General features: G+C 42.5%; 1 protein-coding gene across 1 annotated transcript; it reads right to left on the minus strand.

Annotated features, from left to right (window-relative positions):
* Window positions 1-9,963: 9,963 nt before the first annotated feature.
* LOC146607180 (E3 SUMO-protein ligase ZBED1-like) lies at window positions 9,964-11,652 on the minus strand. The gene is made up of 2 exons (XM_085347814.1): window positions 10,580-11,652; window positions 9,964-10,342 (listed from the first exon to the last, which is right to left on the minus strand). The coding sequence occupies exons 1-2, from the start codon at window positions 11,650-11,652 to the stop codon at window positions 9,964-9,966; spliced, it is 1,452 nt and encodes a 483-aa protein (XP_085203940.1).

Below are 11,652 nucleotides of genomic sequence, written 5' to 3' on the forward strand. Positions count from 1 at the left end.
GATCAACAAATTGATTTACTCTGCCTTACAGAAACCTGGTTGCAGCAGGATGATTATGTTAGTTTAAATGAATCAACACCCCCGAGCCATTCTAACTACCAGAAATCTCGAAGCACAGGCCGAGGGGGCGGTGTGGCAGCAATTTTTCACACCAGCCTATTAATTAATGAAAGACCAAGACAGACTTTTAATTCATTTGAAAGCCTGATGCTTAACATTGTCCACCCCAGCTGTGAAACTCAGAAACCAGTCTTACTTGTTATCATCTATCGTCCACCTGGGCCTTACACAGAGTTTCTGTCTGATTTCTCAGACTTTATATCTAATTTAGTTCTGAGCTCAGATAAAATAATTATTGTGGGTGATTTTAACATCCATGTAGATGCTAAAAATGACAGCCTCAACATGGCATTTAATCTGTTATTAGACTCAATTGGTTTCTCTCAAAATGTAAAAGAACCCACCCACCACTTTAATCACACTCTAGATCTTGTTTTAACATATGGCATCGAACCTGAACATTTAACAGTGTTTCCTGAAAACCCTCTCCTGTCTGATCATTTCCTGATAACATTTACTTTTACAATAATTGATTACACAGCGGTGAAGAGTAGACTTTATCAAAGTAGATGTCTTTCTGAAAGCACTGTAACTAAGTTTAAGAATATAATCCACCCACTGTTATCATCTCCAATGCCCTGTACCAACACAGAGCAAAGCAGCTATCTGAACGCTACCCCAACAGAGGTCGATTATCTTGTTAATAATTTCACCTCCTCACTACGTACGACTCTGGATACTGTAGCTCCTGTGAAAACTAAGGCCTCAAATCAGAAGTACCTGACTCCGTGGTATAATTCTGAAACACGTACCCTAAAGCAGATGACTCGTAATCTGGAGAGGAAATGGCGTGTCACAAATCCAGAGGATCATCATTTAGCCTGGAGAAATAGTTTGCTGCTTTATAAGAAAGCCCTCCGCAAAGCCAGAACATCTTACTATTCATCACTGATTGAAGAAAATAAGAACAACCCTAGGTTTCTCTTCAGCACTGTAGCCAGGCTGAAAAAAGTCAGAGCTCTTTTGAGCCAACCATCCCTTTAACGTTAACTAGTAATGACTTCATGAACTTCTTCACAAATAAAATTTTTATCATTAGAGAAAAAATTACCAATAATCATCCCACAGATGTAATATTATCTACAGCTACTCTTAGTACCATTGATATTAAGTTAGACTCTTTTTCTCCAATTGATCTTTCTGAGTTAACTTCAATAATTACTTCCTCCAAACCATCAACGTGTCTTTTAGACCCCATTCCTACAAAACTGCTCAAAGAAGTCCTGCCATTAATTAATTCTTCGATCTTAAATATGATCAACCTATCTCTAATAATCGGCTATGTACCACAGGCCTTCAAGCTGGCTGTAGTTAAACCTTTACTCAAAAAGCCATCTCTAGACCCAGCAGTCTTAGCTAATTATAGGCCAATCTCCAACCTTCCTTTCATATCAAAAATCCTTGAAAGAGTAGTTGTCAAACAGCTAACAGATCATCTGCAGAGGAATGGTTTATTTGAAGAGTTTCAGTCAGGTTTCAGAGCTCAGCACAGCACAGAAACAGCTTTAGTGAAGGTTACAAATGATCTTCTTATGGCCTCTGACAGTGGACTCATCTCTGTGCTTGTCCTGCTAGACCTCAGTGCAGCGTTCGATACTGTTGATCATAATATCCTATTAGAGCGATTAGAACATGCTGTAGGTATTACAAGTACTGCGCTGCAGTGGTTTGTATCATATCTATCTAATAGACTCCAATTCGTGCATGTAAATGGAGAGTCCTCTTCACACACTGAGGTTAATTATGGAGTTCCACAGGGTTCAGTGCTAGGACCAATTCTGTTTACATTATACATGCTTCCCTTAGGCAGTATCATTAGAAGACATAGCATACATTTTCACTGCTATGCAGATGACACCCAGCTCTATCTGTCCATGAAGCCAGATAACACACACCAATTAGTTAAACTGCAGGAATGTCTTAAAGACATAAAGACCTGGATGGCCGCTAACTTTCTGCTTCTTAATTCAGATAAAACTGAGGTTATTGTACTCGGCCCTGAAAATCTTAGAAATATGGTATCTAATCAGATTCTTACTCTGGATGGCATTACCTTGGCCTCCAGTAACGCGGTGAGGAACCTTGGAGTCATTTTTGACCAGGACATGTCCTTCAACGCACATATTAAACAAATATGTAAGACTGCTTTCTTCCATTTGCGCAACATCTCTAAAATTAGAAATATCCTGTCTCAGAGTGACGCTGAAAAACTAGTTCATGCATTTATTACTTCCAGGCTGGACTACTGTAATTCATTATTATCAGGATGTCCAAAAAACTCACTGAAAAGCCTTCAGCTAATCCAAAATGCTGCAGCAAGAGTCCTGACAGGGACTAGAAAGAGAGAGCATATTTCTCCTGTTTTGGCTTCCCTTCATTGGCTTCCTGTTAAATCCAGAATTGAATTCAAAATCCTGCTCCTCACATACAAGGTCTTAAATAATCAGGCCCCATCTTATCTTAATGACCTTGTAGTACCATATCACCCTATTAGAGCGCTCCGCTCTCGCTCTGCAGGCCTACTTGTTGTTCCTAGAGTATTTAAAAGTAGAATGGGAGGGAGAGCCTTCAGTTTTCAGGCCCCTCTTCTGTGGAACCAGCTTCCAGTTTGGATTCGGGAGACAGACACTATCTCTACTTTTAAGATTAGGCTTAAAACTTTCCTTTTTTCTAAAGCATATAGTTAGGGCTGGACCAGGTGACCCTGAATCCTCCCTTTGTTATGCTGCAATAGATGTAGGCTGCCGGGGGATTCCCATGATGCATTGAGTTTTTCCTTTCCAGTCACCTTTCTCACTCACTATGTATTAATAGACCTCTCTGCATTGAATCATATCTGTTATTAACCTCTGTCTCTCTTCCACAGCATGTCTTTATCCTGTCTTCCTTCTCTCACCCCAACCGGTCGCAGCAGATGGCCGCCCCTCCCTGAGCCTGGTTCTGCCGGAGGTTTCTTCCTGTTAAAAGGGAGTTTTTCCTTCCCACTGTCGCCAAAGTGCTTGCTCATAGGGGGTCATATGATTGTTGGGTTTTTCTCTGTATCTATGAAGCGCCTTGAGGCGACTTTTGTTGTGATTTGGCGCTATATAAATAAAATTGAATTGAATTGAATTGAATTGTTTGGCATTAAGGTGGTATTTTAAGGTCGAATTTGAACGGTGAAATTGAAACTCTTTACTACAGTGAGTGCAAATTACAACGCGTTTGTTTATTGTCCCATCTATGTTCTTCTTGTATTTAAATTCCCCATCCAGAAGGCCATCCGCTTCCTGCTTCTCCATTTTCAGTGGCGCGGTAAACAAATCAAGTGGAATTATGGGAGCGACTTATCTGCGTGTTGCGCTAAATAGTTAAATATTCTAACGTAATTAATTCCAAAATTTAATTATCGCAATTAACGCGTTAATTTCGACAGCTATAAATATAATATAATATAATATAATATAATATAATATAATATATCATGTTGCTATTTAATGTTTTTTGTTCGTGTTGCAGCTGCTCTGTGAGCCAAGCTTTCGTTGTCTAAATTCAATGGCAATATATCTCTGCACCACACGATGGCGATAGATTCTCACAGACAGTCTGTGCTCTGCTTCCGCCACCAGTCATCTTTAAATCTTTTTTTTAATTCAATGAAACCTTTATTTAACTGTCCATCTCGCGGCATTACTTAAAAAAAATCATATTTAAATACAAAGAAGATTAAATACATGAACGACAGTAAATTGATAAAATAAGAGCAAATAAATATATTTACAAATGATAGCAACATCAATGGAATAAAAGCATGAACAGCAGCAGAAGGAGAAAGAGGCCTGTATCTACATTATTACTCTGGCAGCTCTCAGTCTCCATACAGACAGGACACGTTGCAGCGTAATTGCAGACAGGTGCGTGGGCCTGAGCTCCGCCCAGGCAGAATGACGAGTGGAAGAAAGCAGCAACACAATAAACATATGTAGCCTTGCGGAGCCGGCCGGGCAGACACCGAGACAGAGTGCAACGATTTTATACGTAACAACACACACAAAAAAACACACACAACAAAAATCAGAATGTGTTTGTGATTTGGATTTTTATTTAAAGGTGAAACCTTTTTTCTTTTCTTGTTTTGCCAGATTAGACATTTTGATTCATTTCATTTAGTTTTTTTGTTTTACTTTGATGCTATAATAGATGTTTTTAAAATGTAGTCATATTTAATACTATATTGCAGGGGTGCCCAATCCCGGTCCTCGAGAGCTACCGTCCTGCAGCTTTTAGATGCATCCCTACTCCAACACAGCTGAATCAAATGGTTTGATTACCTCTTCAGCATGCCATCGTGTTTGGCAAAGGCCTGATAACAAGCCATTCATTTGATTCAGCTGTGTTGGAGTAGGGATGCATCTAAAAGCTGCAGGATAGTAGCTCTCGAGGACTGGGATTGGGCAGCCCTGCTATATTGCATCATGGCAAAACAACAGTCTCCTCAAGCTGCTTTATACTGTAAGGTAAAAACACTACAGTAAAAGCCAGAAAACCCCAACAATCCAATGATCCCCTTTGAGCAAGCACTGGGCGACAGTGGGGAGGAAAAACTCCCTTTAGGAAGAAACCTCCGGCAGAACCAGGCTCAAGAAGGGGCGGCCATCTGCTGCGACCGGTTGGGGGTGGGTGGGCAATCTCAGTCCACGAGGGCCGGTGTCCCTGCAGGTTTTAGATGTGTCCTCGAACCAACACAGCTGATTTAAACGGCTAAATTAGCTCCTCAACATGTCCTGAAGTTCTCCAGAGGCCTGGTAACGAACTAATCATGTGATTCAGGTGTGTTGAGCCAAGGTGAGATCTAAAACCTGCAGGGACACCGGCCCTCGTGGACTGAGAATGCCCACCCATGATATAGGGAGACAAGATGAAGTATACTTCTAATGGCCTATTTTAGCAGTTAATTTTTAACAATCAACTGGTGGTAATCCATCATCAGAATTGAGGAAAGGTGGTGTTGATGGAGACTCTACAGGAGGATTCACTGGGGAAGCCATACCTGCACTTCTGCCAGGGTGTCTTGGACGTACCTGAATAAATGTAGTTTTCCCTGGAAGTGGACGAGGATTAATCTGAGACGGAGTCTCCTCAGAACATCTCCCCATCATGCTTCTATGGTCCAACGATGCCAGCTTTTGTCCTTTCTGTTTTTCTAATTTAAGCTGGAGTTGAGCGTCTTTCACTCTAGATTTTAGATGACCTATCTCTTTTTCTTCATTGGCAGCCTTTTGGATAATCTGGTTCACTGGTCCAATGAGCTCCTCTCTTTGTCGGAATAAAGCGTACTCGGAAGACTTTACCATGTCATTGTACTGCTTTTTAAATGATTCCAGCTCCCGTGTTTTAGCTAGTAAAGCTGCATCTAGATCCTTGCATCTGATACGTAGACAGTTCAGCTGTTTTTCAAGAAACTCCGTTGTTCCAACAAAGGGGGTGCCTTCCACTCCGTCTACGTATTTCTTTTTCAAGTAGTGGAACATATCCCTAAATTCCACCTTTTCTTTTCCTCTCAAGTGACCTTCATGTGGAAATGCCTTTTCAAAGGACAAAACGCACTGGCACAATTCCTCTTGGAAGTAGCGCTCTTTCTTCTCCAGCCAATTCACTTTGGATATAAATCTTTCCCGTTGCTTTTTTGTGGAGCGCAGTTTCTCTTCCAGCGCCACCTTTTCAGCCAGTGCCTGATTGTGTGCCGCTTTTACTTTGTGCCGGTCCACTGCTGTCTTTCTGTGGTTTTCCTGCTCTGTGCTTAGGGCCTTTTTGACGTCTTCAATTTTCTTTTTCAAAGAATCAACTTCGTCTTCAAGCATAGCCTTCATTTTCTTTTCCAAGGCCAGAGCTCTAATATTACTCTGGCATTTCTGCTTGATCGCCATATTCTGGGCCTTTTGGTCGTCTATCACTTTGCCCATTTGACCTTTCTCCTCTGTTAATTCTTTCATGTTTTTAACCATAAATTCATTTTCGTCTTGTAACTGTGTATTATGCCACAAAACACCGTCAATCCAACACTGCGAGGATTGACGTTCTTCCTCGCGTTCCTTAACCGCATTGACGGTCACACCTCTACTATTTTTTACTGCCGTCTGCAGCTTTTCTATTTTGGAGTCATACATGTTGATCACCTCTTCTAACTTCCTGTCTGCAGCATTTGCTTTGTTTTCCAGTTTTTTAGTATTTTCCTGGTAAAACTGCTGCATCTTATTTTTTTCCTCTTTGTGGCGTTTCAATAATAATTCAACAACTTGGCTGTTGTGAAATTGCTGACGTGCCACCTTTTCTTTCTCTGTTTCCAGCAGTCCTTGCAGGACTTGGACTTCGTCCTCGTGTTTTTCTTTAAGCTCAGCCAGAGTTTTCTCCGTCTCTGCGCGGAACTTTACCAGAGCTTCGTGGTCATCTTTTATCGAGTCCAACCTGTCTGCGATGTTTGTCCTGTCATCCAAGACCGAACCCAGCAGCTTATTATTCTGCAAAAGTTCATTGTTTTCTTTTGTTAGATCCTCGATCCGTTTCTTATTGACTGTATGCAGGTTTTTGAAGTAGTCAAGCTCAGTTTTGAGCTTTTCAACCTCGTCGATCATTGGCTGCAGTCTTTGCTCGAACTGTCTGGCATATGTTTCTTTTTCTTTTTCACTTTTTTTAACCATTGTTTTCGAGAAATTAACATTTCTGTCTTTGTTAGCTTTCGAACTCATTTCTGCTTTTTTATGTGCTGTATCACTCCAACAAAACGATAGCTTAATGAATTCCCTTTGACAGCTGTCCTCTATTTATAGACTTGAACATCAAAGGATGAAAGGACTGTCACTATGACATCACCACGTTCTGTGACGTAACAGGGCTTTGGAGCGTGATGTCACGGGGGTGGGCGTGGAAAGGATTTTGGGGGTCTAAACAAAGCGTGTCTTTTTTTTAAAACTTTATTTAACAAACAATGAGTATACAACATACGAACAGATGAAGTATACAACAGAACATGAACACAAAAAGCCAAGGGTGAAAGAAAAAGGTAACAATTATAAGAATACACGCAAAAATTCACATACATATATTGTTGTGAGAGCCTTTTTGTTGGTGCAGTCTGATATTGATTGTATGTGCATGTGCACATCCTTAAAATAATGACAGAAATATGGTGTTTTGTTAGTAAACTTACATTTATGGATAAAAAATTTAGCTAAAAGTATTAAGAAATTTATCATAAAAAACATTTCTCATACTTCTTGGGGAACTTAAAGAAACAGAATAAAACATTTTCCCATCGTAAAGAAAACTCCCTTAAAATATGGACAATAACAAAGCTGCTAAATTCCTTCCAGAATCTCTGTGTAAAAGAACAGTACCAAAAAAGATGTGTCACCGTTTCTGGATGATCCCCACAGAAAGTACAATTAGTATTTATGTCCCTTTTAAATTTGACCATGTAGTGACTGGCTGGATAACATGTATGTCGAATTTTAAAAGAGACTTCTTTCACCTTATTTACAATCAAATATTTATGGGGGACCATCCAGACTGTCTTCCGCTTGATATCTGGAACACTGATTGGAAAATTATATAGTGCAATAAAGTCGTTGTAAGTAAGTAGTTGTCCCTCTTTACTAACCAGCTGAGCCACCAATAGGATCCCATTTTGGAGCCAAGTTTCCAGGAAAAGTGATTTATTTTTCTATAAAATATCTCTGTTGTTCCAGATAAGGTATTTGTGAGGTGAGAAGTTGTGTTTATAAATGAGGGTCCACGCTAAGAGGACCTGCTTATGGAAGGATGAAAGCTTTACAGGGACTTTCTCAACATTGTAATTACAATTTCAAATAAAAGTAAAGCCACCAAAACGAGAGAAAATGTGGTATGGTATAAAGTTCCAGATAGAGGTAGGGTTTTAAGAAAATGTTTGGCCCAATTAATTTTGAAAGTGTTATTTAAAGTAGAAAAGTCTAAGACGTTAAGCCCACCTGATTCGTACTTATTCATCACAACAGTTTTTCTAATATAGTGCGTACGGTTTTTCCATATAAAATTAAAGAGCATACGGTCAATATCTTTACTACTTTTCTTATCCAGATGTAAGGAGAGAGCAGCATATGTTCATCGGGATATCCCTTCAGCTTTAGTAATTAACACTCTACCTTTCAAAGACAAGTCCCTTGTTCCAAGATGGCGCCGCCGCGTATGGATGCCCCGGTGCTTCAGTGCGTTACTTCTGTTTTGTTTTTGTGCATAACTTCTGTGTCTGGGCACTCCTCTGGATATTCTTACACTAGAGAAGAGCTTCTTAACTACAGGACTACAACACCTGTGGATTTACTTCCAATATTTGTCGCATCTGCGGCAGATTTACTGCAGACTCTGATCAGGAAAGTGAGACGCCGAAAGCGAGGAAAGCGAGCCGGCGCACTCGTGCGTCTGAGGAGACGCGGACTGCGAACTGCTCTTCCTGGGATCTTCCTTTCCAACGTACGCTCACTCAGGAATGAGATGGACGAGCTGGCCCTGATGAGAAGCATGAACAGAGACGTTGCCTCCTCCTGTGTCTTGTGTTTTACGGAGTCGTGGCTCTGTGAGGACATCCCGGACAGCGCGCTCAAGCTGGAGGGCTTTCATCTGCTGCGCGCGGACCGGCAGGCCTCTCTCTCTGGTAAGACCACAGGTGGACGTGTCTGCTTCTACATCAATAGTGGCTGGTGCACAGATGTAACAGTGATTGCTCAGCACTGCTCTTCCTCTCTGGAATACCTTTTTATTCACTGCAAACCGTTTTATTCTCCGCGGGAGTTTGCTTCATTCATCTTGGCCGCTGTTTACATCCCGCCAGATGCGGATGCGCAGGCAGCTCAGTGCGCACTCGCGGAGCAGATACTGCACATGGAGCGGACATTCCCGGACTCTCTCATCATTGCTCTTGGGGACTTTTACAACACCCCCCTCCTCACCCCACACAAAAGAGGATTTCACACCACCTCCTCCCACCACAACCCTTCATATTCATGAAGCAGATGCGAGGAAGCAGTTTAAGAGTCTGAATGCTCGGAAAGCTCCCGGCCCAGACGGTGTGTCTCGTCTACTGGACGCAGCCGGAGGGTTCACTTGGTTGTTTGCTCTCAATAGAAGCTGAGCGCGTCTCCGTGTCTGTGCTGGTAAACGATACTGAGTCCCAGTGCTCAGTAAACTGTACACCTGACCGTTATTCTCCCACTGAATCCGGTGTGTCCACGGTCCAACACGTGCTCAACACGATGGTGCTGACCGGTGCCCAAACACACCAGAACACCAAATAAGTAAAATAACACAAACACGAACTTCTCCATGGCTCGTCGGGATGGCAACTGCTCCAAAAGTGACACATGAAATAGGCTGACATTTGAGTTTGACACGGGAGGTGAGGGGGTGTTTTGAATATGCTTGACTCCGTCACGAGGTTGCGCACAGCATCACCGGCAAGGGGGCTTGGTTTGAGAGGTTTTTGGCATCTGTGATGTGATTTACAACCATCCACCCATGTACAGCAAGAAGCCGCACTCACAACCGTGGGCATCAGCAAGTTGGTGAAATTTAAACAAAACAAAACAGCATTCCATCTGAAACTCTCTTATTGTACCCAAAATACAAATTTTAGTGATTACATGTGGCTTCATTAATTATGTTCAAACGGATGAATACATAACGCAAGTAATAACTTTATGATCAGTCAGTGAATGAAGGAGCTCAAGAGTGCAAATATAGTTGCAATAAAGTGACAAATATGCCCTTTTATGTCAAACAAAGACCGAAATAAGTGGCATCAGTGTGAGGATGAGAATGAGCGATCCAACCTCACACTGCAGATATCAGGGCAAAGCACAGTGGGGGGGTTGCAGTCTTCTTGGCTGGACCTTCTTCTGCAGTGTGTGATCTTCTAGGAGAGTCTTCATGCAGCATGCCTGCCAGTGTGGTCCACACTGCTTCTCTGTCAGTCTTGGGCACACTGCGTAGGTCTTTAAAACGTGGGTCCAGTGCAGTTGCGATCTGGAGCCATGCATAGTTGGTATGTTCCTGGCGGGAAGCAAGGTCTTCCTTAAACTTCTCTTTAAACCTCACCACATATGCAGGGTCCTCATCAGTTACTTCCATGACACGGCGCAGGTGGCAGAAGGCTGGTAGAACTACAGAGCAGGAGACGTAGGCCTCTCCTCCCAGCAGTTCAGTCACATATCTGCAGTGGAATACACACACACACACACACACACACACACACACACACACACACAGAGAGAGAGAGAGATAAGACAGCAAATTTAAAAAAGCTTTTTAATACTAGGTAATATTAATAAAATATTTGATTTCATTTATTTTTTAAATAAGACATTTTCATAATAACAAAACTGATTTAAGATGTATGTTTGATACATTTAATCTAAACCTACAATTATGGTCACAATGACAGGCTCACCTGCAGGGCTCTAGAAGTGTCTCCAGTCTCTGGAGTTTGTCCCACTCTGGAGGCGTCAGGAGGACAAGTTTATGCTTTTGTTTATCCAGAGTCGCGGTTACTGCAGTTTGGTTGCGGATCAAGCGCTTCACCATCTCCAGCGTGGAGTTCCAGCGCGTAGGCACGTCCTGGGCCAACGGCTCCTGCTTGCGCCCCAGTGACACCTGCTCTGCGTTCAGCTCTGCTGTGTTTGCTGGGCTGTGCTTAAAATGGCCAACAATTTTGCGGCATTTGGCCAGCGCAGTGACAAAGCCACTGTCTGCGAGACTCACTGTGATGCATCTCTGTAGAATGTGCGCGGTACACGGCATGTGATTGAATGGCATGATGCGAGCCGCGGCGATCATATTGCGCGCACTGTCCGTGCCTACTGTTGTCACCTTCTCCTCAATTCTCCACCTGCGAGCAACAGTCTGGAACTGCTCTGCACAAGCCTCCGCAAAGTGCCGCTCTTCCGTTTTCATTATAGTCAGCGCAAAGGATGTCAGACCCCAGGCTTCAGTGATTAAATGCGCAGTAACTCCCAGGTAATTGTCATTACTCAATGATGTCCAGTGGTCTCCTGTCAGAGCCACGCATTCTGTGTGAACTAAAGCCTCTTCTTTTTTCTTTTTCTCCGTTTCATACAGTTCGTGGATTCGAATTGTTATTGTGCTTCTCGCTGGGGGCTTGTAGGACGCGTCCTGAGATGCAACCTTTAAAACATCCGCAAAGCCCTTGTCCTCCACAATGCTTAGCGGTCTGCAGTCCTTTGCTATCCATTTGGCTATATTGTCGGTCAGTTTGTCCAAAGAAGACTTACCGAGTGGCCTGCGTTCACTAAGAGTGGTCTGACGCAGGCCGGGTGAAGCTGCTGCCCCGACAAACGCGTGTTTGGCATTAAGGTGGTATTTTAAGGTCGAATTTGAACGGTGAAATTGAAACTCTTTACTACAGTGAGTGCAAATTACAACGCGTTTGTTTATTGTCCCATCTATGTTCTTCTTGTATTTAAATTCCCCATCCAGAAGGCCATCCGCTTCCTGCTTCTCCAT

Source organism: Diplotaxodon limnothrissa, linkage group LG23 (assembly GCF_057381915.1).
Source record: "Diplotaxodon limnothrissa isolate DT_005_m linkage group LG23, D_limnothrissa_male_GT1.1, whole genome shotgun sequence".
Lineage (NCBI taxonomy): Eukaryota > Metazoa > Chordata > Actinopteri > Cichliformes > Cichlidae > Diplotaxodon > Diplotaxodon limnothrissa.

What these genes read in the sequence shown, in the direction of transcription:
- LOC146607180 (XM_085347814.1), bottom strand. Translation starts at nt 11,652, where the DNA reads ATGGAGAAGCAGGAAGCGGATGGCCTTCTGGATGGGGAATTTAAATAC. An exon ending in ACACTTCTAGAGCCCTGCAG is followed by an intron (nt 10,343 to 10,579) that starts GTGAGCCTGTCA and finishes ATTCCACTGCAG; the next exon opens with ATATGTGACTGAACTGCTGG.